Source organism: Coturnix japonica, chromosome 1, assembly GCF_001577835.2.
Source record: "Coturnix japonica isolate 7356 chromosome 1, Coturnix japonica 2.1, whole genome shotgun sequence".
Classification (NCBI taxonomy): domain Eukaryota; kingdom Metazoa; phylum Chordata; class Aves; order Galliformes; family Phasianidae; genus Coturnix; species Coturnix japonica.
In genome coordinates, this window is record NC_029516.1 from 103,504,463 (window position 1) to 103,531,566 (window position 27,104).

At 33.2% G+C, this 27,104-nt stretch overlaps 1 protein-coding gene across 18 annotated transcripts in view; it reads left to right on the forward strand.

Moving 5' to 3' along the window:
• The window catches only part of DMD (dystrophin), a 1,014,969-nt gene that overhangs the window by 440,944 nt on the left and 546,921 nt on the right, over positions 1-27,104 (forward strand). For all 18 annotated transcript variants that reach the window (XM_015884249.2, XM_015884262.2, XM_032449414.1 and 15 more), the window contains 2 exons: positions 10,827-11,021; positions 18,256-18,428. In XM_015884249.2, coding sequence (XP_015739735.2) covers positions 10,827-11,021; positions 18,256-18,428 — 368 coding nt within the window. The remainder of the gene's footprint in view (positions 1-10,826; positions 11,022-18,255; positions 18,429-27,104) is intronic.

The following is a 27,104-nucleotide window of genomic DNA, read 5'->3' on the forward strand; positions in this document are numbered from 1 at the left end:
TTCTTTCCTTCTTTCTTTCTTTCTTTCTTTCTTTCTTTCTTTCTTTCTTTCTTTCTTTCTTTCTTTCTTTCTTTCTTTCTTTCTTTCTTTCGTTCTTTCTTTCTTTCTTTCTTTCTTTATATATGTGTGTGTGTGTGTGTGTGTATATATATATATATATATATATTAAATACAGCATAAGTTCCTACCTCACAGGGATGTTGTGAGGGGTTAGTTAATTGTTCAAGGCTTGAGAATACAGAAGAAAAATGAAAACTTGAACTATTCACTTGAACACATGCATATACCAGCAAAAATGCTTTCTGTTAACCACCAACTGAATAAAAACATACAATAAAATTACAAAATTGAATTTATTTTTAAAACAAAAGAAGTAGAATATTTCTGTATTTTTCATTTGCAATTAATGGTGTATACAATTACAAACATATGAGTTAAAAGGCAATGAGGTTTTAACTGTACTGTATATCTTGCAATTCATTATGATTAACTAAATAAACATAGCAAGATGCTGCTGTGGCTTGATGACAGAATTGCATTTTATTATTGGATCTGATATAATTCTGATATTGAAGTACGAAATCAAAACGATTATGTTCCCCCCTTATTTTACTTTTCCCTCATTTGGTGTGTGTGGGGGGAAGATCTGCAAAAAGGATACCTAAACATATAAGAATTGAGTATCTCTGTCATGGTAGATACGCATAAAATTGTGATCCTCTCACAGATGTGTAGTCGGCAGTATCCAGCAACAGTCTGAAAAATAAGTTTGTGTGTGTACATATATATCTGTCACCAGTTTTGTTAATAGGTATGGTATAGCTGAGAGCATATAACTTAAAAAAGTGAAGCATAACTATTTTCTACTATGCAAAAAAGCTTATTATTAGTATTATTTTTGTTACCTCAAACATGACCTGTTCTTTATGCCAACTTGAGAAATAATTTAATTTATTGTAACTTAATTTGGTCATGTGAAAATGTTCAGAGAGTAGTGAGTCATTCTTTACAGAAAAAGGAGGCTGTATTACGATAACTGAATATGTGTGAAATGATAATAAATAAAGCTGTACCAAATAACACTGGAAATGACCAGAGTTTGTATTATCTTGAGTATTCTTAGGATAGGAGGAATACTTTTCCTGCAATCCTGTATCAACTGTAAAAATGATACACCTACTTGCGTATATGCTGTCAAAACAGTAGACTTACCTATGTTGTATCAGTAATCTTATTGGTGACGCAAACAAAAATCCTATTGGAACTTATGGTCATGTTACTTCTGACATATTTTGGCCTGGATTTTTCCATACTTGGAAAAATAATCAAGTTGATCAAAAAGCAAACATCAGAAACATCAGGAGAAAGTATTTTTCATACCACATAAACCATGTGGTGAACAAGAATGAATAAGGAAAATAATTATGAAAAATATGCATTTATTTCTACAAGGTAAGTGGTTTAGACAGAGTAGTTAAAAGCAGTTAGCTGTGACATAAGTCAAATACCAGTACTCTTAGTACTTCCTATGAAAAAAGAATACCATAAGCCTCATTTTCAAAATAAATTACCTTATTCTTTTAAAGATTCTATGAAGCATTCAGAAGTTCAAACTAATTGTCTCCTAATTGGGTACTTGTTTTAGGTGAGGGAGTATGTGGTCACCTTCTGGAACTTGATTAAGGACTGATAAAATTTACTTTATATTTGAAATTCAAGAGTTGGTTTAAGTTCAGTCTTGTAAGGGCATTGTCCAATTTTCAGTTAGTATCTCCCTACTGAGCTCCATTAACTTTACTCAATGAAATATAATGGATAAAATATTTTTATATTCTAAAATATAAAATCAAAGAATAACTGAAATAAATATGTCACAGCTAGATAAACACAAGCCCTGTGTCCTATTTGTGTACGTGCATCTGTATAAAGTTAATACTTGAATACTCTTTTGCTATCATTGTTTTAGATCATTACTTTCCATGGTTGTCACATCCAGAGGCACTGGAATAAAATGAGTATTTCCTCTTATATTTTATTTATTTATTTATTCAGTAAATTAACTAATAATGGTTGCCAAAAGTTGAGAGAAGCTAATTCATCTTTATTGTCATGAGGAGTAGGGGAGAGGACGAGATGGTGAAAGAAAAGGCATTAGAAAAGCAGAACAGGAAAATACTGGGCAAGAAGAGAACTGTGTAGAAATTGATTGGAATACAGAATCTGTTTAACCTGTGTGTGTTGGGTCTTTAAAGACAGGACAGAAGTGATTCAGTGATACCATTTAACTTCTCTGTTAACAGAGACAGCTGTTTAACTGAGGCAGGTTCACACAGTACAGCCAAACACAGACTCCTTCTGACTGTGACTGTAGAGGAGTTAAAATGAGTGAGAATCTTTGAGAAGAGAATCACAACTGTTTACATCAGCTTTTTAGCATCCATCGATCAGGGAATCTGGTAACATTACGATTAGAAAACTCATTCAAAATAATCCAATTCTATTTCAAATACTTCTGGTTTTATGTCTCTTTTAGAATTCTGGCATGAAAGCTAAAGGAAATACACTCAATATAGGTACTGATGTAGCTGGTTTTAAATATGTATTTTAAAATGCACTTTGCCTTCTCTGTTATGGTTACTTCTCTGTTCACATCACATAGAGTGAAGTGATAATTTAAGGGAAGGCCATTGATAGCCCGCTTCTAAAATGTTGAAGCAGTTCTGATAACAGTATTTCGAGTCCTTTCTTCTAAAGTGTGTTTTTCTTGTCTTTTTTTTTTTTTTTTGTTTTTTTGGTTTTTGGTTTTTTTTGTGTTTTGTTTTGTTTTGTTTTGTTTTGTTTATCAATTCTATTCAGCATCTTCATGGCAAATCCACAATATTTTATTAGAGAAAATTTTAAAACAAACTTTCTTTCAGATGACCAAACTTCACAGAAAACTTTTTTTTAAATTATTTTTTATTTTTATTTTTTTTTATATATGCAGTGTGATTGCTGAATAGCTACGTAGGTATATTTAATTATTGCTGGATTTACAGTAATTTATTGCCTGCTATTTTTTAAAGAATCAGTCCAATCGAAACAAAATCAGCCTAAGCAACAAACCCTATTATTATCCTGCAACATCACATCCGTACAAATGTAGATTTCCTCCGAAAGGTGACACTGTTTAAGGTTTAAAACCTTGCTCTCTGAAGCTGGTAGCATGAAACACTGTGGTACTGCAGTGTGGTGTTGTTGTTTTTTTGTTATATTCAAAATTACTTCAACAAACAGCTAACACATAGTTGGCTTAAATGTCATTAATATTACAATTCAACTGTCTATTTCAAAATGAAGTAGTCAATTTAGACCTCAAGTGGACTGTGTTTTAACATATCTGTGCTATATTTAACATCAGTTGTTTTCCTGGTGGTGAATCAGTAATTAAAATCATGGCAGCCCTAAGGCATCATGCTGTGTGACTGTGACCAGGGTACTTCTGCCATCCTAATAAATCATCATCTAAGTGAGCTAATGTTGACCAAAGTCTTATCACAGGAGGACTTCCCTCCAACACAGAATACAGAAACTCAGTGTGTCACTGTGTGCTTCTCTATAGCTTACACAGGTTTAGAATTCTATTCTGACTTAAAAAGAACTTGAAATTCCTTCCATTCTTCAGGGTAGTTCCTGTTCTATGATGCTGATTTTTTTAGTGCTGATTTCACAGAATGCACAGGTGCTCACAATTGCGTATCATTGTTACAAGGATATTTAACTGTAGAAAAGAATTTAATCTTCTAGAGTGTAAATTAAATACTTCTTAAGTATGTAATTTCCTTAGTAATGTATGTACTTTTACAGCTGAGAAAAATATTAAGAGGCAAATGCAAGAAATGGCTAACAGCTCTATGGCCATATTTAGTCTAGAGTTAGAGTAGAAGAACTTTAAAGTACATCTTGTTTGCTGGAGGGTGAGACACATAAATCGAATAAGAATGTGTTTTCAAGGTAATCCCATAAAACATTCCAAATATAGATCTTTAATATCTATTTTAAAACCAGACAAGGTTGTATATTGCACAGTGTTCTGATTTTTTTTAATTTTTTTTTTCTCTCATTCCAAAATGTAACATGAAGACATAAGCATTTGCTTATTTACTGATTTCTATTACTAAGACCCTGACTTCTGTGGACAGAAGTAGGTATGAAAGGGGTGGTAAAGTAAAATGCTTTTACTATGACATGTAATTTTGCTTGTCAGTTTTGAACTACTGCCATTGCCGGATTAGATATTCCATCTTTTATCTGAAGTAATTAATACACATGCATAATTTATTTACAGCAAGACATTTTCTAGGTCCCAATAGTTCAAATCAATTAGGGCATAGTAATATTAGATTTCATCTTTCTTCCTGGCTAGTAACAGCACAGATATGACATGAGATACAGAATGCTCTATTTTCTTGTGTATTCTGAAAGAGATGGTTTATGTCATACTGAAGAAAATGCATTCTAGTCTTTTGTCCTAGTTCCATCACACATTAAATTAATTTACTTAGTGAATGGATACTAATGGGAGTTGTCAGGATTAAAAATCAAAACAAGGACTGTGCTAGAATATGCTAAAATTTCCTGTTTATGCTAGTTCTTAATCTCTTCTTTGTATACATGATAGAAGCTCTTTAGTAAGGAGCAATGAGTAAGTTTTCATGCTACATCTGAGTTCAGTATGCAGCAGTACCTCAGCCTGAGGCAAGTCCAGATCTGGACACAGTTATCTAAACCAGAACAAAATAAAATCCCTGTTAAGTGATTGGACAAGGAAAAGGAATTGCAAAAACCGTTCACCTCTTCATCCAAGCTATTTTACATCTTGTAGGCTCTGAATGCCTGAGGGGTGCAGAATCATAAAAACTGGCTGTAGCATCAGAATGCATTGATGTAGTTTTCAAGTTATACATAGTTTTTGAGTGTTATATATTTATATATTTGAGTTTTATATAAGAGAGAAGAAAAGAAATACCTCTCTCCCCTATAGTTACAACTATGATTACCACCAGTAAAATTTGTTAAATGGAAATAAATAAATAAACAAATAAATAAATAAATAAATAAATAAAAAATAAAAAATAAAAAAGAAGAAGAAGAAGAAAAAGAAAAAGAAATGAGGGTAGAATAAAAATGTATCCAAGTCTTTGAGCCAAGCAACTACATGTATTTATCTAGTCCACCATACTAAACATATCAGAAACTAGCAAGACTACCAGACACTTTTGGGGAGATGTTTCATGGCTGGAGCCTAAAATAACAGTGAACAGGGCTTTTCTTATGGAGAAAACCTCTGCAGTTCATTCAAGATCTGAAGTCAGCAATAAGACAGTAAGTGTCTACTGGTCCACATTAATGTATGACTTTCAAAATTAAATCCTGCATTTTTTTATTGCTATTCTTAGTATTTAAAAATTTATGATTTTCTTTTTTTTCTTTTTTTTTTCCAAATTATTGTTAATTTGAAGAATAGTTTCATTTTTAATAATTTTATTTTAACCTGTAACTCACAGAATGAAAACCATAAATGCAGCATTTCTTAGCCAGTATGCATGTCTCACTGGTGAAGTGTTGTGAAAGCACTCTCTGTCCAAGAATGAATTTCTTTGCTAACAGAATATACACCTCTTAACTGATTGAAGTGAGGAGATGGCATAATGATGCCTAGTTATGGTATTGTGCTGACATTTCTGATTGCAGTCTAAAAGTTTGAATTTGGAGTTCTTGACTGTTCTTTTCTTTGAATTGTGTACTATACATAAGATGCCAAAGGAATTATTTTTGGTATAAACACAGTATTTTTCCAAAATGAAATTCCATCACAGTTCAGTGTTTGAGTGTCAGTAAAGAGTTGATTTGCCCTTATGTTGAAATTCCTCCTCTGAGTTCAGATCACTGAGGAATGTCATTCTAAAGGAAGAAATACATTTAATAAGCATTCATTTTAAGTCTAAGTCACTGACTAAGAAAGATACAGTCATCAAAATACATATTGTATGTTTTCCAGTGTGCTGGTCTTTATGGAGAACAATCATGAACAGAAAAAGCACATTAAAAATTAATATTACAATCTTACTTAAAAATGTGATTCTTAAAAATATATATTCGTAATTCATCTCCATGCTGCTCAATGCTACATCTCAGTGCTTTCAAGACCTTTCCTTTATGGAATGACATAAGCATTTTATACATTTTTACTCCTGTAGTGAGGTTTAAATTTTCTATGTAACTGAAAGAAATGTGTCTGTTTATACTGATAAATAACTTGTTTGTGATTGAATAGGGAAATCAAATTTTGTAGTAGCAAATGCCAATTTTTTGTATCATTTTGATCTACTTTTTAAATAAATACACAGGTGAGATGTGCTAGCAATAGTGAAGATACAGAATTTATCTTTCTGAATATCATAGCTGATATCATCTCTCACAGTCGGCTTAGGAATGAATATATAAAAACTTCTTACATAAAAAGATGTTCTGGAAAGTGATGTTATTGATCTCTGACAACTCTTGATCAGGCTTTTGCATTTTTAATTCTTTTACAGTATATTGGTGATAAGTATGGGCTAGCCTCGTATTTTTAGTGCATCTACATTTATTCCTCAGAGATGACAAACTTTTTGCACTCTCATATTATCATATTGCTGCTTGTAAATAATATTTTCTCAAGCATTAGTTCACCTCAGGAAGGAAGCATGTGTTTCATTGTATTTTCCTTAACTTCTCATCAGGATGCTGCAGGTGTAGTGTCATGGTACAGTAGTTAGCTGCTGCACTCCTCCTGCATATGCAGTTTGAATGAAGTTATTAACTTAAAGCATTCAACTTGCTATAAGTTTTGGTGGCTATAGTGACAAGACACCAAAAGCAGATCAGTTGTCAAGGTCAGTACAAAATAGGTGGGGGTTTGGGGGCTGTGGACTCTTGCAGTTATATTGGGATCATTACGTTTGCAGAAGGAGGAAAGGAAATGAATGTACTGAGATAGGTGAAATATAGATATGTCGATAGACAAACAGACAGATACAGCATGCTCCAAGGCTAGTTAACTGTGACAATAATATATGATACTTTTGTAGAGATAGCAAATAATAATTTCAGGTGCTTCTTGTGGGGAAATGTGTAGGCAAAACTATATTACTCCTATAGGTTTGAATTCGTTTATTTGTTTTGTGTATTGGTCTTCTCTGTGAGGGGGAAATTGTGTTGTACCTTGTAGAAGTTAGCTGTTTATTTATTCCACATATTTAGAATCATATTTATGAACAGATTCTATCTCTTAATTTAAAATGTGCATTTACAGGGAAGAAAATTCCACTTTTTCTATTGGTAACAATAATACTAATAAAAACATACAGTCATTTATATCATTGTTTCCCCCATCATTACTTTGTATTATATATTGTATTATTTTTAACGTATATATGTATATATATATATACATATATATAATAAAATATATTTTATATAAAAATATATTATATTTATTATGTTATATACAAAATTATATATATATATATATATATTCAGGTATTTTCAAATACTTATCTAATGTATTTTTGCCATTTTGTTCACAGTAGTGCATTCAAAGAAATTCTTAAAAAATAATATAACTTCAGTTTTTTTATTTTGTCTTACATTTAATTTTTGTAAATTTTTCACCAATTTTGCTTCTTGTGCACCATTTTCCAATCAGTAATGGCATATATGTATTGAATTGGTTTTATTTCTGGTAATTGTAGGTTGCAGGTGCCACCATTTCTGGAATTTCTTCTTATGATGCTACTATATTCTTCAGTTTAATCTGTTCATTTCCAGTAAAAAATGTTTGCGCAGAATATAGGGAAGGACTATGCCCATTGTATCTTCATGACAATTCCAGAAAACAATGGAAGAAACAAAACAAAAATCTCTTCATTTTCTGATTAAAATGATCAATTTGGGGTATGCCTATTCTCCAATCCCTAGTGCAAGGTGCCATCTTCTGCTTTAGTCTCTGTTATCCTACTATCAACAAAGGCAAGATAGAATGAAAGGAATTCCTACAATGTCTTGAAAAACCCACTTCTGCAGTTTCATCATGTTTCAGATTCATACATTTATTCAAAAACTAATTCATTTGGACTGCTACTCTTTGAAATAAAGCATGAAATAATATTGTCAAATATGAGGGCAGGACTTCTTTCACATTCTATTTCATCTATGTATTTATGTGCTTGTAGTGACTTACAGTTTAACTTACACAATGGCTCACTTGAACTAGAAATCTCCTGAGTCATCTTTCCTATAGAACTATAGCAGTGATTGTCCAGCCCTGAGAAATAACAATGCTAAGTTTCCTGTGAAGGGAATTACAAAGCTGTGGCTGTATGGATCTCAAAAGCATGGATGGGAGTTAAATTTTACACATACTTTGAGGGATGAATAAACCATATAGATAATATCAAGTTCAGCCCTGCCTTCAAATTCTAGCAAATGTTGCCTGGAAGAGTACTGTTCCATCACTCACTTGTAAGAAATAGATGGATATTCTGGCATTACTGTAACTAATTAGCCACAATGATCTGTAAAGTGATCACACATCACATTTCTATTTGATTTTTTGTCCAATTTCAGGAATCTTTTTTTAGAGCAAGAAGGCACAGATTTTATGTGAACAGTTATTATGTGTATACTGTATGTATACATAGTTATTAGACTAAATTCAGATTAGAAAAGTAGAATAAGAAAAGGTCACAATTTAATTATCTTGTGTGTGTCATTTCACAGGTTCCTGTAACCTTCTTTTGAATGAGTAGCCTTGCACCCCTTATTTCATATCAATAATCTGTCTTCTCTCTTAAAAGAAAGTTGTTAAAATAAAAAGCTGTTAAATTGTTTTGTCATGAAGAAATAGTTCTTCATTGTATGTAAAACTGTCTCAACACAGTCTTGAGGAACAGAAATATATTGCTGCATGGCTCAGTGGCTTATTAAGGATCTCCCATTATCTAAAACAGAGAGCTTTTTACTTTGGGTGAACTGGGGTAATTTTTTTATTTTTATTTTTTTTAATTTTATTTATTTATTTATTTATTTGTTTATTTTGCAGGGCATGATTCATGAAACATATGGGGGAAAGGGAGGAAGGGAACCAATTTTTTAACAATTTATTTTATATAATAAAAATTGTAGTAATGAAATGATGGCAAAGATTTTTCAGTGTTTGCAGATGTCCTGAGAGAGTGGTTTTGTTAATAAAAGTACATACAAAGCAATTAAATTTGCATAGGAAATGCAGCAGAATAATTCAAATCGAGAGATAACTCCATGGATTTTATTTGTAATATGCATACATCTACTCAAATGTGTGTATGCATATTTTAAGACTTTTTGAAAGAAGTTGAAGAACTAAATGCCTAAGACTAGTAACAGAGGGAAGTCTGAAATCATGAAAAGATGGATATGGAAAATAGATCAATTAAAGTGGGACACCTTGCTGAGGAAGTGTGTAGGAAATAGTGTTTGGTTTTGTTTTCCTTTACTAATGATGCTGTTCTCTCCAGAACCACGGATGCATTGTCTTTCACAGATGGTGCTCCAAAATCTATGATTATCTCTATTATGTCTGCAGCATCTAAGTGATGTGATATTTGAATGTGTACCAACAATTGTTTGTAACATCTCTTTGAGGTCTCCAATAAGTAAAGTTTGTATTTTTGAGAAGTCAAGATCAGTGAATCTGTGCTGCCACATTAGAAATCCTATGTGCTGTGATAAATTAAACAAATAGTAATCTATACTTATCAAATAAGACTTTATATGTATATATAATGACATACAGGTGAACATCTATTTAGAGTTTAGTTAAATGAAGCTCCAAGCACACCTTTTGGTATTACTGTGTATTTATTTATTTATTTATGTTCTATAAGGGCATCAAATTAGAAATACAGAGAATTTATGTGTTCCTATTTTGTCACCTAATATGTCAATATTTTTCCAAAATCTGTAGTTCAATTCTGTTTTCTTTGACACAATATATTGTCTTATATAAGGGCTCTCTTAACTCTTGGTGTATGCATGTGCATTTGGAACAGAGTGTTCATTACAGATTTGCTCTAATGACCATCAAGACACCTCTTTAGGAAAAATAAAATAAAATAAAATAAAATAATAAAATAAAATAAAATAAAATAAAATAGTATATTTCTAAAGAAATGTATTGCTGGGAGTTCCTTTGTGAATTTTATCCATTAAAGAAAATTCAAATAATGAAATTCCAGATTATACGCTTGAGGTTCAAAAGAGATATTTTAGTATGTTACTGTAAATACTGAGTTGACCGACCAAGTTGTTTTATGTTGCATGTAACCTAAGAAACTGTATCTATAAAGGAAGTCATTATTTTATTTGACACCTTGAAATGACAGTATTTCACGCTTTGCATGCATGGAATTTCTATAAAGAAGGACACATTCTTAGAGATATGACAGTTTAAAATAAAATTGTTAGGACTAAAATCCCAGTAATATCATAACCTCAAAGTACTTTTGCATTTTCTATCTTCATTTCATTGGAAAAAGACAAGAAAAGTTTGTATACTTCCCCATGGGTCAATTTTACTGCTTGCTATTTCAGACAAATTAGTGGACTGTGAGTGATATTTGTAGAATAACTCAAATATTTCCTGCTTTGGGCTTTGCAAATTATTTTTAATTGGTTCTAGGACTCGAACTGGAAATTGCAATAAATTATACACTTGTGTAGAGGTGAGAAACTAAAGGAAACATTCTGTTGTATATCTATATTAGCAAACAGTTCATGAAGATACAACTTTTGTGATGACTGAAAGTATGACTGTGGAAACCACTTACGTGCCTTCTGCATACCTGGCAGAGATCCTTCAGCTTCTGCAAGCCTTGTCTAAAGTAGAAGAACGCCTTAATTCTCCTGTGTTGCAAGCTAAAGACTGTGAGGATCTCTTGAAACAAGAAGAATGTCTCAAGGTAAGATGGAAAGTTTTCTTTATAATACTACGCTTCTGTGATTTTGGTGCTGCTTTTTATTGGCAGCCTGTGCTCCCTCTCACTCATTTTTATAAGTACTCAGTCTCTCTGTGATTATTGCATATATAGATGATTAGATATGAAGACTATGCTATGCTATGAAATGTAAGGGCACTGATGGTTTCATTTGTTTTTATCTGTTTCACATGTTTCACATGGATTTGTAAGAAAAGCAAAAGCATGGAAAAATGTGCACAGCATAACCTTGAGAGGAACAGTGGGAGAAAGGATGGAGAGAGGCAGATCTATATTTAAAACTGTAAAGTCATGGTTAAGGTTTGCTCTGTGTGGTTTTATTTTGGCAAAAATGATAAGTGCTTAAAGCCTGTCCACACATGGTTTTGGACAGCTTTACTTTCCCATGACAGATTAAAAATTAAAAAAAAATTAAAAAAATCAAGTAGCTGTTCCATTGTATATTGGACTACAAAAGCTTGCCATCTGATTGGAGATATATCCTATGCAATGATTGTAGTTAACTATACAAAAAATGCTGTCCAATAGATAGCTAATACAGTTAAAAGTCTAATTCAGAACCGTTGATGTAACTTACTTTAAATATTATGGCCCAGTTTCTTCATTGGTTATAAAAGTGAAATTCCTTGGAATTCGAGGATTTTTTTCATACTGAATGACTTAATAAGAGAACAAGATTAAAGTTGTAAGGCTAAGTATGTGAATGAGTTACCTGCTTCTGCAGAATAGTGTTTTTATAAATTAAACATTTATAAAAAATCATGCTTATCTGCTGTATATAATACAGCAATTTCAAATTGTCATCATTGCATGAAGACCACATTTCCATTACTTCTATGATCATTCGTGGAAGGAAAGTTTTTAACTAGAAGAAACTTTAGCCCAAAGAAACCAGAATTTGTCCACGGTCATTCAGATGAAATAAGATTTGTGGAATAATTGAAATAGTGGCTCTGGCAAGGAGATCTGAAGTGCCCTCAAGGAGCCCATTTATAGTTCTTGCATAGATACCTTTGTATATGCACACACAGCATCTGTGTGTTTGTGTGTATGTATGTGTGTATGCAAGAGAATAATTGACAATAGGTCTGTGTGAAGAAACAGTAGATCGCTTCCTTTTTCATCTTGTGATGTATTATTAGTAGGTTACAGGGGTTCTGAGTATTGACTGTACTAAGTTAATTTCTAGATCACAGAATGTGCCAATGTTATTGCCATTCTTCATTCTAAACAGCCATTTTTGTCAGAATGATGCATACACAGAAAAAAACAGGCATAGACCATGTAAATCACAGCTAATGAACTAACATTTTTTCCATGTCTGTAAATTCGTTATGCTCATTACTAGATGGGCTGGAAATACAGTGACCTAGATCAAGTAGTTTACTGGCAGTTGACTTCCTATTGACATTTGGACAATCTTTGTCAGATTTACATCCATAGCTAATCTGTTCTTCACCCACGTACGTTTGCTACTATTAGAGTTGACACCGACTTTAATAATATTGATTACTGAGGTTAGAAGTAACCATTGCCGTAGGTTTAATTTAACTGAGCTATTAAATTGTTACGAGATGCATTTGTAGGCACATTTCCATCATCCAAATAAATCTCTCAAAAGAGGTAAATGGATCTTAAACATTTGTGGGCTTTTGGAAGGGTATAGTTTTGATTTGAGCCTGCTTAATGAATATTTATTTTGAAGTAAAAGCATTCATCATTGTCATTATCCTGCAGTAAAAAATAGAAAAGTAGTGCATAAATTGTTCAGCAGCTGGTTGGGAAAGGTTTGAAATTAAATTGTTTTAGATTTTTATCCCTGGCAGATTTGCATGAATCAAATTCCAAAGCTGTCATGAACAGCTCTGTGTTTTAAAACTGAATTTGTAAGTTTTCTTTTTCAATCCCATTCATAAATGATCCATTTTAATTAATCCTTAGAACAAAAAATAAGTTTATTTCTAAGAATCTTTCAGTGTTAACTGCTTTGTACATTCTTCTCCAAAGTAAATGTGTATATTTGGACTTAAATCTGATTGCTTGAAATCAATCTAGTTAATCCTGTGATCCAATATTATAAATACTCAACACAAATGAAAAACAATATTTTTATTAATTGTAGAGATAGTTCTAGCAGTCACTTTTTATATCAAAGGGATGTAAAATAACAAAATATGAATATGTGTATCCAAAATCATATTACTGCTAATATTTAATAAATTGTAATGATTTTATTTCTTTATTTTTTCACATTTACTGTGTTCACTGAAACCAGCTTCTAGGAACATTTGTTGAAAGTCCGAGTAAGTGATAGGAATGAAGAAACCAGGTCCTTCTATCTAGCAAAATCAGGGATTGCAGTATGATTTTTTTTACCCTATTAAAAGTTCTGTAATGCATGTCCTAATACATAATACATACTTATTCAGCACTGTATTTACACTATTTAAAAAACAGTTTGAATATTATAGTTCTGTCAAAGATGGAGCTCCACCTGGTCACATAGGAAATCACAGTTCATAGATTGAAAGATTAACAAACTGAGCTTAGTGAGATGCTCTCAATAGGGCAAATTTTGTTACAAGCAGAAATGTTATGGTACTTTTTCCTTCTATTGATGGTGACTTATTCATTTCAATTTGGGTGGAAAATTTATTGTATTCACAATAGGACTGTAGCAGAAATGCTGAGTCAGGGCCTGAAGCAGTGATGAAGCACCTGGTGGGAAGGCAGGGCCAACCCAGGGACACTTGGGTGCATGCAGTGCACCTGAGTGATGAGAAAGGGTGGAACCAGGTTCCACCATTTCAGAGACCCCACTTAAGGGTTGGCAGTGGAGGGAAGGGTATCTCCATGGAGATGTCTGTGTAACTGAGGTCTTCTGAAAGTAAGCAGTTTCTTTCCTTTATTTCTGTGCCCACATCTGTTAGATTTGAGCAAGTTCTCACTTGCTGCAGCCTTGGGCCTTGCTGGACTGTTGTCATTGCTCTGCTTTCCATCATGTTACAGCAACTTTCTGGAATTTCATCCTGGTCCTGTGTTCGTAATCTCTGAGTTTCCTATGTATCTTTTATTGTAATTACATTCAGTGGCTTTCATTATGTGATGAAGTGCAAGGATATTTTCATATCCTTTCAGTTCAGACTGTTTAGCTAGTCATCCTTTCTGGTACCAGAGCTTTCCAAATGCTTCCTGAAAGTTAAGTAAATGTTTAACTGTGCATCTATTGAAGTTTTTTGTTGTTGTTTTTTGTTTGTTTGTTTTTTGTTGTTGTTTTTTTAAGCAGATTGAGTTATGTTGCCGCTATTGATTAAGCAGTTCGCTCTGTGGTGGTTATCTCATGTGAGCTACATGTCTTGAAGTTCCAGATTACTTAGTATGATATGTGTGTTTCCCAACATAACAGTTAAAACATATTTCTGCTTATGAAAACATAGCAGAAGTGAGTGCCTAACATGAAGATACCATGAAACTACTTATTAGGATTTTAGGTCATTGTATTTTCAATTATAGCTGTATGTGAGAAAGTGTTTAACAGCCTTCTGTGCTAAGAATTGCTGTTACAGACTCAGCATAGTCATGCCTACTCATTGAGAAAACTACATGAACTGTGATGTTAAAACTGTCATTTTCTGCAGCTACTTAATCTAAATAGTTAATGCTGCAAATTTGCAGTAAGGCCTGTGTTAATCAGGCTGTTGGGTTGTTGTTATTGTTTCTGTGGGTTTTCTTTAAATCTTATTAATTTTAGTGGAATGCTGTAGAATATGATTCTACATTTAGCTATAATATTTTTCAATTATATAATAGTTTTAATATGGAAAGCCATCTGGTTCTTTGAGGAAGAGTTTTCTTATGTATGTAGCTCCTTACATAATCATTCTAATAGCTCTTGTTCTGGTTCATTCTCTTGTTTTTTTCCAGTGATCTTTACTTAGACTTAAAAATTGGGTTGTTTGTTGCTCTACTTCCTTAAATATCAGCATGGAAGTATCTATCTGTCTATCTATCTATCTATCTATCTATCTATCTATCTATCTATCTATATTTCTGTCCTTTTGCCTCTTTGTGGTAGTTATTACCCTTCATCTACTGTGTGAGATTTTTTTATTTTATTATATATATTATATATATTATTTTGTGTGTGTGTGTGTGTGCAGAGATTTCTCAAGTGGCCTATTTATATATTTACAGAATATTTACTTCTAAGCATTACAGTTCAGTGATGATGATATCCTGAATATCTCCATAATCTTCTCTAAATATAGTTTATTAAAGCACTAATACTCATATCAGTTATTGTAAATTGTAGTGAATAGAGATTTTAAAATTAAAAGCAATTCCTGGAGTTTTTTTTGGTTATTCTTGATTTCTAACAACAGTTTTGTTAATGGGTTTGGTGATAGTACAAAAATATGATAACGCAGAAGGAGATCTACTATTTGTGAGATCTGCAAATATAATCTTTACCTGTCAGATAATGGCAAATTCTGAGTTGTGAAAATGAACTGAACATCAGTCCCTATCACTCAGATTTCTGTTTTTGAGAGCAATGAGATGAATAATTCCCCAAAGGCTACTGTAATTTTAGTTGTTAATGATTTTCTGTATAATCCTTCTTTCTTAAAAATTAAAGCCTTGTGCAATTCTGTTAACCATGTTACGAAGTCTCCCAAGGCATTTTTGATAGCTAACTGCTTGGAGCTATTCTCTTGAACATGAATGATAGATGGAGTATATGTGTGAAATACTTATGTGTGTGCAGACACAAATATACATGATCTCATTTCTTCAATCTTATGCCATTCAGTTGTAGATTTCTTTTATAGAAGGTCAGCTGTATTATCGTTATCTGTAACAGCTCTGCTCTAAACAAAAGCAAAGATCTGCCTTACAAATCAGAAATTACATAGCTTTCCATAGGTGACTCATTCTGAACAGTTTGAGAATTTCCTCTTATCAATTCTGAAGTATATAAATGCTGTTCCATTTATATGAATTTCAATAAATGGATTTATTCTATTCTACGAAACGTGGATTGTGAAAATAAAAACAGGGAAACCGACATGGCATTGCTTTGAGTTTAACCAAAAAATATTGCTAGATATAAAGTTATTAAGCATAATTTCCTACAGACATGAAATTTTGCACAGTTCCATTTTTACGCTGGTTATGCTTTGTACCATCACAGTGAAATCAATGCCCAATTTTAAGATGATCTCTACCAAATCATTGTTTTCATAATCCTTAATGAAGCTTAGCACCTCACAACTTGCTAAGGTCCCCTATAGATTCCCAGTACTGACCATGTTATACATACACAGTACAGTTACAGAACTTCAGTATTTTCCACAGGCTGTTTTTGCTCCAAGGTATGGTTTCTGAGCTGTGGAGTAGAGGGAAGTGAAAAGTCAGTATATGCAAATACTGATATTCCAAAACTTCAGCATATCTTCCATATATGGAAACTTAGGCTTTTTTTCCCCAAATGTTTACTTTTTTATTTACATATTAAACTGATGTATAACTAAACATATAAATATGTGAAATTAAAAAAAAACAAACAAATTTGTGTGTGTATATATATATATATATATATATATATATATATACACACACACACACACATATGAGCATGTGTATGTAAGTGCTAAAGTGTGTATGAACAATTAAATAGATTTCTTGGTCTATTACTTAATTATTGTGTCAGAAATTTAAATGACAAATGTGTGATCTTTATGATAGGAGATATAAGAACCTTATGAAATTATTTTATACGTTTTTACCCTTATGAACATTAAAAACAGAAATAAATCAGCCTATTACAAAGTTGGCTATTATTTCCTCCATAAAAATAATGTGCTCTGGACTTCAGCTTGTATAGTTCAGATTGTCCTAATCGGCAAGAGCTTGTAGGATCAAACCTCTATTTCATCTCTTTTGTACTGTGTTGTTGTATAAGTAGGTTACTTGTCCTTCAGAATAGGTGAGTAAAAGAACATCAAGCAAGTCAAGCATGTACTGTAAATATATATATATATAAAAGCTGAACAAGTTAGTTGTATTTAAGGTATGTTTTTCCTTTCCAATTAGTACTTATTTCTCTGGTGTTAGTAGTCATACCGTGGGCCTGAAAGGCAAGCTTCTGTACCTCATGTTTTTCAATTGATCCAAAATAAATTTTTTTCTTCTTTCTGGTGAAGAATATCAGAGCAGTACTAAACTGTGCCCATTTGGATGGTAGACTGAAATGTATTGTGAACTCCTCAGCTTAATTGGTTTGTAAATACGGGTTTACAGGGAGAAAGTCTCTACAGTTTATGATGATATTTTTTGCTCAGCATTGGGTTTTCCAACAAATATGGTCATTCAAATGATTCTGAAGGTTTTAATATAAGAAATTCAACCTTGCCTCAATAAAGAAATACACAGAATATTTACATATTGCTTTATAGAGAAAATAAGATAATCCGCATAATTCAGTTGTGGGACTGAATGGACTAGAAGTTGCATAATTAATTGCTATTGACTGAGAGCAATTATTTAAAGGTCTTCACATTCTAAAGATTTCAAGGCCCCCAAAAAATTAGTTTTTCTTATGAGTTTTTTCTTTTTTCTTTTTTTTTGACAGACTGCATTATGCACTTAGTTAACAGTATCTTTGCCTATTTTGTGTTTCTCTAAAGTGCAAAGAAGTGAGCATTGCTAGGTGTAAAGGGCTAAGTGAAGAAAAACAAATACTGAGTTGTGAATGTCCTGAAAAAGGCAAAATGACTGATATCCAATAAGTTATTTTCTCATCCTGTAACTCATGTGCTGAAGCAAGTATAAGAGAGGATTCTAAACGTCAAATAGTTAAAGAACTTTCTCAGGCATGAGCCTGCAAGATGGGACTTCGTTCTGTTTTCTTCAAGAAGAAATGTGGTTAAAACTGTTGTAACTTTGGCACAGGGTGATTAATGAGGGACTGAACCAACAAAGCTTTGCTTCCCCTCCAGCCATTTCCTTTCTTATCTGTAGTTAATTACATCTTCAAAAAAAGAGTGGGTGTTCAGTCATTATTACCTGTCTGTATTGGAAAAAATATCACTGTCTGAGCTGTTGTTTAAAATATATTTTTCCTTTTTGTCTTTTGCTTATGAACAATACTTTTTACAGCTGATACCTTGTTTTCCATTTAAAAATCTTGGTGTTACAGAACATTAAAGATTGCCTGGGGAGACTCCAGGGTCACATGGACGTTATTCAAAGCAAGAAGACACCGTTTTTGCAGAGTGCTACACCAAGAGAAACAGCAAAAATACAAGACAAGCTGACTCAGCTAAATTCCCAATGGGAGAAAGTTAACAAGCTGTACCAGGACCGACAAGCGTAAGTGAATTTTAAAAATTCTTGCTTCTGATGGCACCTGTTGATATTTCGGTTTACTGTTGGTGATATTCTTCCTTCAGCAGGAATGTCTTTTAAAGTTGCAAACCGTGCTTTTTTCTAACTAAGCCTAGAAAATTTATAGAAAATTACAATTTAAGTATTTTTGTAAAATTGAAAATATGTTTACCAACTGTCATTTGTATTGGTCCAAAACCAGGGATGGTATTGCAAGTGTGTTTGTGTCACTACAAGTACTGTACCTTTATCTGAGATGGTATAGGTGTACAAAAAAAAACAAAAAAAACCAAAAAAAACCAAAAAAATAAAACAACAACTGTCTGATACTAAGTACTGTTGATATAGAAATCTTCACTTTTTATGGATGTGAGTAAAATCCCTTGCAATTGTAAGGTATTTACTCATTCTAGGAGCAATTCTAATCGTATGCCCAAGGAGCACAGCTAATATTGTTAGCAGCTCTAAATTCAGTGTCACTTTTTTTTAATGTCTCCTTGTATGTTAATCATTTTAATGTAATGCAAGGCACTGAAGAAGAAAAATAGAAGGGCGTTAAACAGATAATAAATATGTGATCTCCTACATGTGGTGCTTACTACTTTATTTCTCTTAGTATGTTGATAAATAGTTAACAAATAAGTTTAGCTTAAATAATCACTGTTTCAAATGTTTATTGAATTACCACAGAGAAGTCCTTGATGATTCTGAGAGTGTAAACTATTAATCTGATATTGAAAATGCTTGTATATGTAGGAATTTCACAAGGTTGGCACTTCAGACATACCTTCAAGTAACTTTCTGTTAAAAAAATTCATTTGATATGCTACTCCAAAAGAGAGCATCTTGAAATGTAGTAGAGTATCAACTCTAATTACCGTACTGATAATTGTGCTGTATAGTAGGAAGGGATACAAATCCAAACCTGTAAGCGACAACCAGAAGAAAGAAAAATGCTTCCTGTGGACTAAGACTGTGCTGATCATGTCCTACAGTCCAAACCTTGGTAACATTTTTAAACAAAGGACATACTGTATTGGTCTACAGCTGTCACTGTAGGGACAATCTTTCAGTTGTCAGCCAGTCAGTGGCTTTGATTTATGTTGCTGGAGAGAAAGAGTAAAGTTTAAAAAGAAAAGAGAAAGCCGTGGCCAAAATATGATTTTGTAATCTTCATATCACCTCTGTTTTGTCTCAAAATTTTGTGATTCTAAAATGAATATCACTTTTTTAATAATAAGCCTGGTTCTAGAGTGGTAAGAAATAATCTTCTGTTCAGCATGATGCCACATACAAAAATTCTGAACAAGTCAGTCTGGAGCTGAGCTGCTCACACAGATAGCAAAAGCAGGGTGCTTAGTGTTGTGCTTTTTCCAGTGCTGGCTTTGGCCAAAGTCATAGATACTGGTCTCAGTACTTCAGAGACCAACCTCTGAGAAATCTTAAGATCTTCCCATATGCATTTTCTTCCACTGAAGAAGTGCTGTTGGCAGAAAACTTGGTCCACTGATGTTTAGACTACAGTGCTATTAAGCCAGCAGCAGAAAATATTCTGAGGTGAAATGGGTTAGTGTTTGTCAGGTATTTTGAAGCCATCAGATAAAGGCACTAGAGAAGTATTAAGTGTCATTTTCTCTCCATCCTGAGTTTGCCTGTGGGTATCATGCTCTTTTAAGATGATTGGCACCAACTCAAGGTGATGATAAACTTGGCTGTTGCCCAGACTCACATACCTTTCTTTTTTTAAAGCTTTTGTTTGTAGTGTCAGTATTACTGTGTCACTGTTCACTTGGTTTGGTTTGAACTCCAGGATGCTCCCTGTAGCTTTTGCAGTTCTGTGAGGTGCATTTGGACTGCACATGAATGCTTGGGAGGAGATGAAGGAAGACAATACTGCCTTCAGCATTTTGCTTCTAGCATTTTGTGTCTGTAAGGGATTAAACTATCAGTGTAAATCTTCCACTGAGACATGGATGAAACTGTGTTTTTGAGATGCATTACTGATGATGATCTTTTAGGACAGTTTTGGAAGTTTTATTGGAGCGCTCTCTTGCCTTCATGGGAGCATATGTAAGGGAAATGCACATTCCATGTTTGAAATGGTCCAGGAAAGAATTACCACCGCTATTAGTAAATTTGTTAATATTTGTATTTGTTAATAGTGGTGGTAATGTTTTTTCCTAGACTCTTTCAAACACTTATGAATATTGGCATTAGGAAATCAAAGAGCTGTAATAAAATTGAAGCCATTCAAGGAATTTCCAAGTCTGTTATTACTGTAATTGCTGTAACATAGAACACTTTCCTTTGCCCTCTCAGGTACTAGCAGAGAACTTTAAATCTCATAGGAATGGAAAAAACAAAAACAAAAAACAGCACACACGTTGAATACCTGCTTTAAGTTTGTGTTTTATAAACAGTTGTTGCTCTAAAAGGCATTACTGGAGCTGAAATGTCTGCTTTTGATGAAACACACTAAGGAATATGTTCATTCCCAAAGTTTGCAGCATTGGCCACTTGGAAAATCCTGACGTCAAACCCATGAGGAGAAAATTCATTTACTTACACTGTTGTGTTAGCACTGCTCTATCATTTAAGGAAAGAAATACATACATATTACTATACAGATGTTTTATTTTTGGTAAAATTTGTATATGAGATGTAGGGAGAACTGAAAATGGATTCTGTAGGTGTTTATGTATGGAAATCACAGGTGTTCTGTAATAAACATCTGAAAAATGTCTAAGGCTAATTCTGAGGAACTTGTGGTCGTTACTTTGTGGAAAAGTGTACACATTTATATCAGGTGTAATTTGAGATGCAGTGGAATGGCAAAAAAAGATTTGTAGATTGCAATCCAGCATGTTAGTAAAAGCCTTAGGAATTCATAGTAAGCCACAGATTACTTATTTGGCAGAGAAAAATAGGGATGGAGTGAGTGCTTATATTATTTGCATTAGTTTTATTTACCTTCTCCAAAAAACACACAGGAATTTCATACAAGTAAATGTGCCTTTGTCTTTATCTTCAGATATTACTCTTCTCTTTCAGCATTTTGTTCAGTAATTAGTAATCGTAGATAGCACTGAAATATCTGAAACTAAGCTGAACGGTTTGGTATTGTATTCTGGAAGTCTTCCCGATGTGTAAAATATACTTCACACAAGTCCCAATTTACATGTAACTACTTCATTCCTAACTTTATAGTGTGCACCTTATATGGAAATAAATTATATTTTCAGTTTTCTATATAGCACACTCCAGTTTTTTAAAAAATCACTGTAAAATCTATTTGAGTGTTTATGCTCACAAATCCAGTTCTTTGACAGTCTTTGAAAGCCTTGTTATTTCACACGGTGAGTGTGCCATTGTGTATTACCTGTAGTTGAGTAAGTGTTCATACTGTACTTTCTGTAAGCTAAGAGGAAATACTTAAAAAGTATAAATTCATCAGAACATGAGTTTTCAACAGGATCATGTTTTGACTACAGCCTAGATCTGTCATGTGTTTTTGTTGGTTGTTGTTTTTTAAACAGGAGGTGAGTGGATTGGATTTTCTCTGTACAAATTAATTTCAAAACAAAAGTAGTTGTGCTTGTGACAGATGAATGTGCTGATGCCAAGTGGAAGGTGTTAATTTGTTTCTTTGGTGTTTTTTGAGTGCACAGCAATAGTGTCGTGATTTGTCTATTATGTCCCTAGCTGTTTTCATTTGTAACTTCAACCTGTTCCTTCATGACACTAAATTTCAGTGTTGTCTTTTTCAGTTGTTGAATTATCACCATACAGTTGAAATATTGGTACTTGGACAAAAGTCTACTTTACAACAAGATTAACCATTCAGATGCTATGGGTTTCTTATCCCTTATAAATTACCAGAGTTTAACTACAATCTTCCTTTTTTTCCAACAGTGTGTTTTTGAATTAATTGTGATTATTTAAGAAGCTACACCAGGTTCCTAGAGATAACATCACAAAATAGTTAAAACTTATAAATCCAGTCTGGATGCAGCTCCGGGCAGCCTGGTCTAGTAGATTGCGACCTTGCCAACGGCAGGGGGGTTGAAATTAGGTGACCTTTGAGGTCCTTTTCCAACCCAGGTCCTTCTGTGATTCTATGAAATCTATATTAGAAAACAGATCTTTAAATGATTGTCTACATCGTGTTTTGTCAACTTAGTACTTGTGGAATAGCTTATTTCTCTTGTCATGGCATTGTGTTTTCAGGACGTTTGTGCCACAGTCTTGTTTCTGTGGACAAGAGCACATTGTCTTTAGAAGTATTTCTAACAACCTTAGATCAATAAATTTCCTGAACTTTTCAGGAAATTTTTACTTAATTCTATGACTGTAGGTTTGTGATTACAGAATATCTAAACTTGAGTTCAAGGCAAAAGGGAGGGGGGTGGGGGGGAAGGGAGAAATTCTTGAAAGTTTTTAAAATAAAAGTGAAATGATTTTACAGTTACTGGAGACCTTGAATATTTTTAGGTTGTTTTTCTTCTTACAGTCCTAAAAGATCTATTTTATTAGTGTGCAGAAAACTAATTTTTGTCTTTTTCTTGTCATATTTAAGAAATATTTTCTAAGGCATGCATTCAAGCCTAGAAAAATGCTCATCTAATTCATACAAAATCTAATTAAAGTTAAATGCTCTGAGAGAAGAGTGTAGGAAAGTTGATACTAAATATCTTTACGGAGCATTTCTAATTCTGAAAAGATGAGAAGACGCAAATGTCAATCTTTGTTATCTCAAAAATAGGTAGTTTCAGTAGCTTTGGAATACTGATCACAGAATGGTTGAGGTTGGAAGGGGCCTCTGGAGGTCATCTGGTCCAACTCCTCTGCTCAAGCAGGGACACCTAGAGCAAGATGCTCTGCTCTAACCAGGAGAAGATCCTGAATCTGTAATAGTGGTGCAAAGCAGGGTGATGACATTATCAAAGTGTCAGAGAGCTAACAATTATTATAGTATGAAAATTAAACCGTAAAGGACCAGTTAATCATTAACTGTTAAGGGTAAGATTTATTTATTTATTTATTTATTTACAACAGTGCAATTAGCAACTATTTGTGAGTCGCCTTGCCAATTAGTTGTTGATATTTATAATAACTCAATAAGACCTAATGAAAAGCCATGTATTATGCATAAGTTTCTATTAATTTGCAGGAAAAAAAAAAAAAAAAAACCCAAAAAACCCCACCAAGCTATTTTGTAGTCAGATTTCTAACATACAGTATGTGTTAAAATTACTGATAAATGCTGTTGAATGGAGCAATAACCTGATGCTTGGAATATGACAGAAAAAAAGATGCACAGAGAATATCACTATTTTTCCAGTGTAAGGTAACCTGCGTGTGTTCTGTATACATACAGAAGCAACCACTGACAAACCTTGAACTTGTTCATCTACGATATCTGAATCTGATCCAACCTTTGTTCTCTTTTAATTGAAAATGCGTGGATAGGATACTAAGAAACCTGAAGTAAAAAGACTCTCTTTTTAGCTTATGTTATAAAATCTTAGAATAATGTCTACAAGCAACTGATGAGTGTAAAGCCATGTAAGTTTGATATGTTAAGAAAATCCCCTTGCTTTTGAATATAGCTTTTGAGAACTATCTAAATTTCCAAAGGTATCTTGCATGGACTCAAGCTCTTACTATCAAAGGATCAATATTCATTCACCCTGTGCTGATTTTGCATGGTTTTCTCACTAAAATGCAATTATAAAACTACATTTTAGGTCTCAATCCCCATCTGAGTGCCCATTTACATGGAGGGGGAAAAAAAAAAAAAAAAAAAGGATATAGGTTTCTTTTTTCACCAAGCCCAGTCAGCATTTCTTTGTTCCTTCCTTACCTCTGACAAGATGAATAACAAGCATGAGTGCTAAGTGGTTTTATTTCAGTACATGGAGGACTGCAGCTTCTCGAAGGCAGTGGCATATTGAGAGAAATACAGAAATACTGGAGGCTGCCTTATCTAAGAATATATGCTCATTGTATTTCTCTTGAAGTTGTAAGTCTTGTTGTTAGGTTTAACCTTGATTCTGGATTCAAGATGAGAGGTAAAACCAGGACAGATGATTTCATTCTCAGTGAGAGATTTCCTTTCAAATGCAAATCTGAAAATAGCCACCACACCTTAGTTATATGTGAAGTAGGATTTTTTCGCTTGCTTTCACAGCGATTCAGATGGTTTATGAAGGTTTCAAAAGAGGATAAAATGGAAGCAGCTTATACTATTTGATCTTTTCAGACAGCAGTAAATTCCATACCATGCTCACTTTATAGAAGTGCTTGGCAGTTGACTTAAAATCTAATCAATGCAACAAATGTACCACTTTTTCGCCCTGCAATATCACACCATCAAGATAACATAGCTGTAGATTTCACTGGTTCCTCAGTTATTTGCAAACAGGCATAAAATTCTGTATAAGAAACAGGAATAATATGATATATAAATGTGTTTATTGTGGGAACTCTAGACATGGTTTTGTACCAATATTTGTAATTTAGAAAAACTCAAAATATATGAGAATATTTTTTGTTATTTAGACTAAAAATACAAAGATTTAATTTACAGCATAAGCTTAGAAATGCCTTCTCCATTTAAATGTACCTCCTAAAATGCCAGTTTTTATAAGCCAGTGTATATAAGACCGTCTTCAAGATGGAAGTAAAACTTAAATTTATTTGTTAAGGTTTAAATAGTGAATTTGAGCCAGAATGAAAAATAATACTTGAGCTTTTGGGGAAAAGGATATGTTTATTAAATCTGTCACACAGATTGTTTTAGAGCTTAATGCAGACAGTTCTTGAAATGGGAGTAGAAAGTATTTGTGAAGTAGAATGAAGGGGAAAACAAATAATTCAGAATTCCTTTTCTTAAGTAGGTCTGATTATCTCATCTGAAATAGCTTGTGTTTATTCTGTCCATGAAGTGTTTCAGCTGAAAAAAATATTCTGAATGTTGAAGTCAGCCGCCCCTAAGCCTGACAATTAGCATAAATTAGCATACTTTACTGTAAAAGGCCGAGTGACAAGAAACGTATTGAATTCATACAAAAATCATTGTGGTGGCTTTTTCTGCTGTACAGACTAAAACAAAGCACTTCTCTGAATAGTCTTAGAAATGTTACAGCTTAGTCATGAATATGTGAGCTTCAGAACTATGCAAACGCAGATATGCATGAAGACAAATATGGCCAGAAGCAAACAGACTCTGAGTTGTCTGGATATAAATTGTCTTAAGCTTTCATGTCAGATAACAAAAATAATATAACATTCTAGTTAGTGTCGTAAGCTAACAGACACAGCTGAAACACAGGATATACTTGCTTTAGGGACAATAATATGTTAGTGCATCTAGTAATTTCACAGATACTGCTGATTTATATCCAGCCTTCTCAGGCCACTGACAAGCTCATTCATTCTTAGGTACATCCACCTGTGTAAGCATAACTTAAGAGAGGTGCAGTATATCCTCAGGACTGATGTCTGTATACTGGTGGCTTCTATAATTTTCTGTAAATGCAGGCACTTAAGGTATGCTTTCACTGTTGCTATTGATTCATTAGATTGAGATGTGCAAGCAATTTTTTAGCTAGTTGGATATTTGGTCAACTTTGTGCTGAATGAAGAATATATTGTAGGAACTGCTGTTCTGTCCAACACAACAGATGTTCTAAAGTGAGTTCCTTTGCAGAATTCCCTTGATATTTCTCAAAGAATTACTGCTCTTTTGTTGCCATGGTGCAGTCTACACCCACCTGCAAGTTCTTCCTGAAAAAGCGTTTTTTGACAGTAGAGGGAGCCATCTTTTAACATCTGTAGCTTAACTCAAGTTAACAATTTTCTGTTTTAGACAGTTTTTGTCACAGTGTTACATTTCTCAGTTGTGTTTATATTGTAGCTGTCATCTAATAAATGCTATTTTCACTTTTTTCTTCCAAGGCAGTTTTTCTTTTTTGTTCAATGTTTTGTAGACAGTCCTGTATTTCAAAGAATCCAAGGCGTGGTCTAAGTAGAAAGCAGATATTCTGTGGTAGTCATGGACCTTGGTAATAATAGTTTGAAGGCATAGGAAGTTCGACCTTCCATCCTGGTGGCCTTCAGATTCTCAGTACAGTTGATTGGATTTCAAATTTCTTGAAGGGCCGGTCTTGGTCTGAGGTGTTTTGTGTAAATTATATTAAACAATTCTGGTTTAATCCAAAAGAACTGACCTGAATAAAATGTGTTTGCATTGACTTTTATAGCATCATATATGCTGCAGATTGCTGGGGTAGTCTCTTTTCCAGAAAAAAAGTTTGTATTCTATACACTTGACTTAGCCTTTTATTTATTCATTCGGAAATTCACAGACAATACTGTTTTATTTATGATAGAAAAAAAAAACTTCCTCCTTACAGTTAAGCACTCCATATATTTTTCTCCAAAAGTAAGCAAAATATCTGTTTTCTGTTTCATATTTGGAAGGAACTATATGGTTGGTCAGAGGCTTTTATCACTTCCTGAAATACTTTCTTCTAGATTAGAGTTTTAAGATATTTCATCTGGTCTGTAATTATCTTAAGTGTCCACATGCTTTTCCAGTAAAAGAGAGATTTGATTGTAGTGTGGGCTAGAAAACATTCTTTACAAAGTTATACTAAA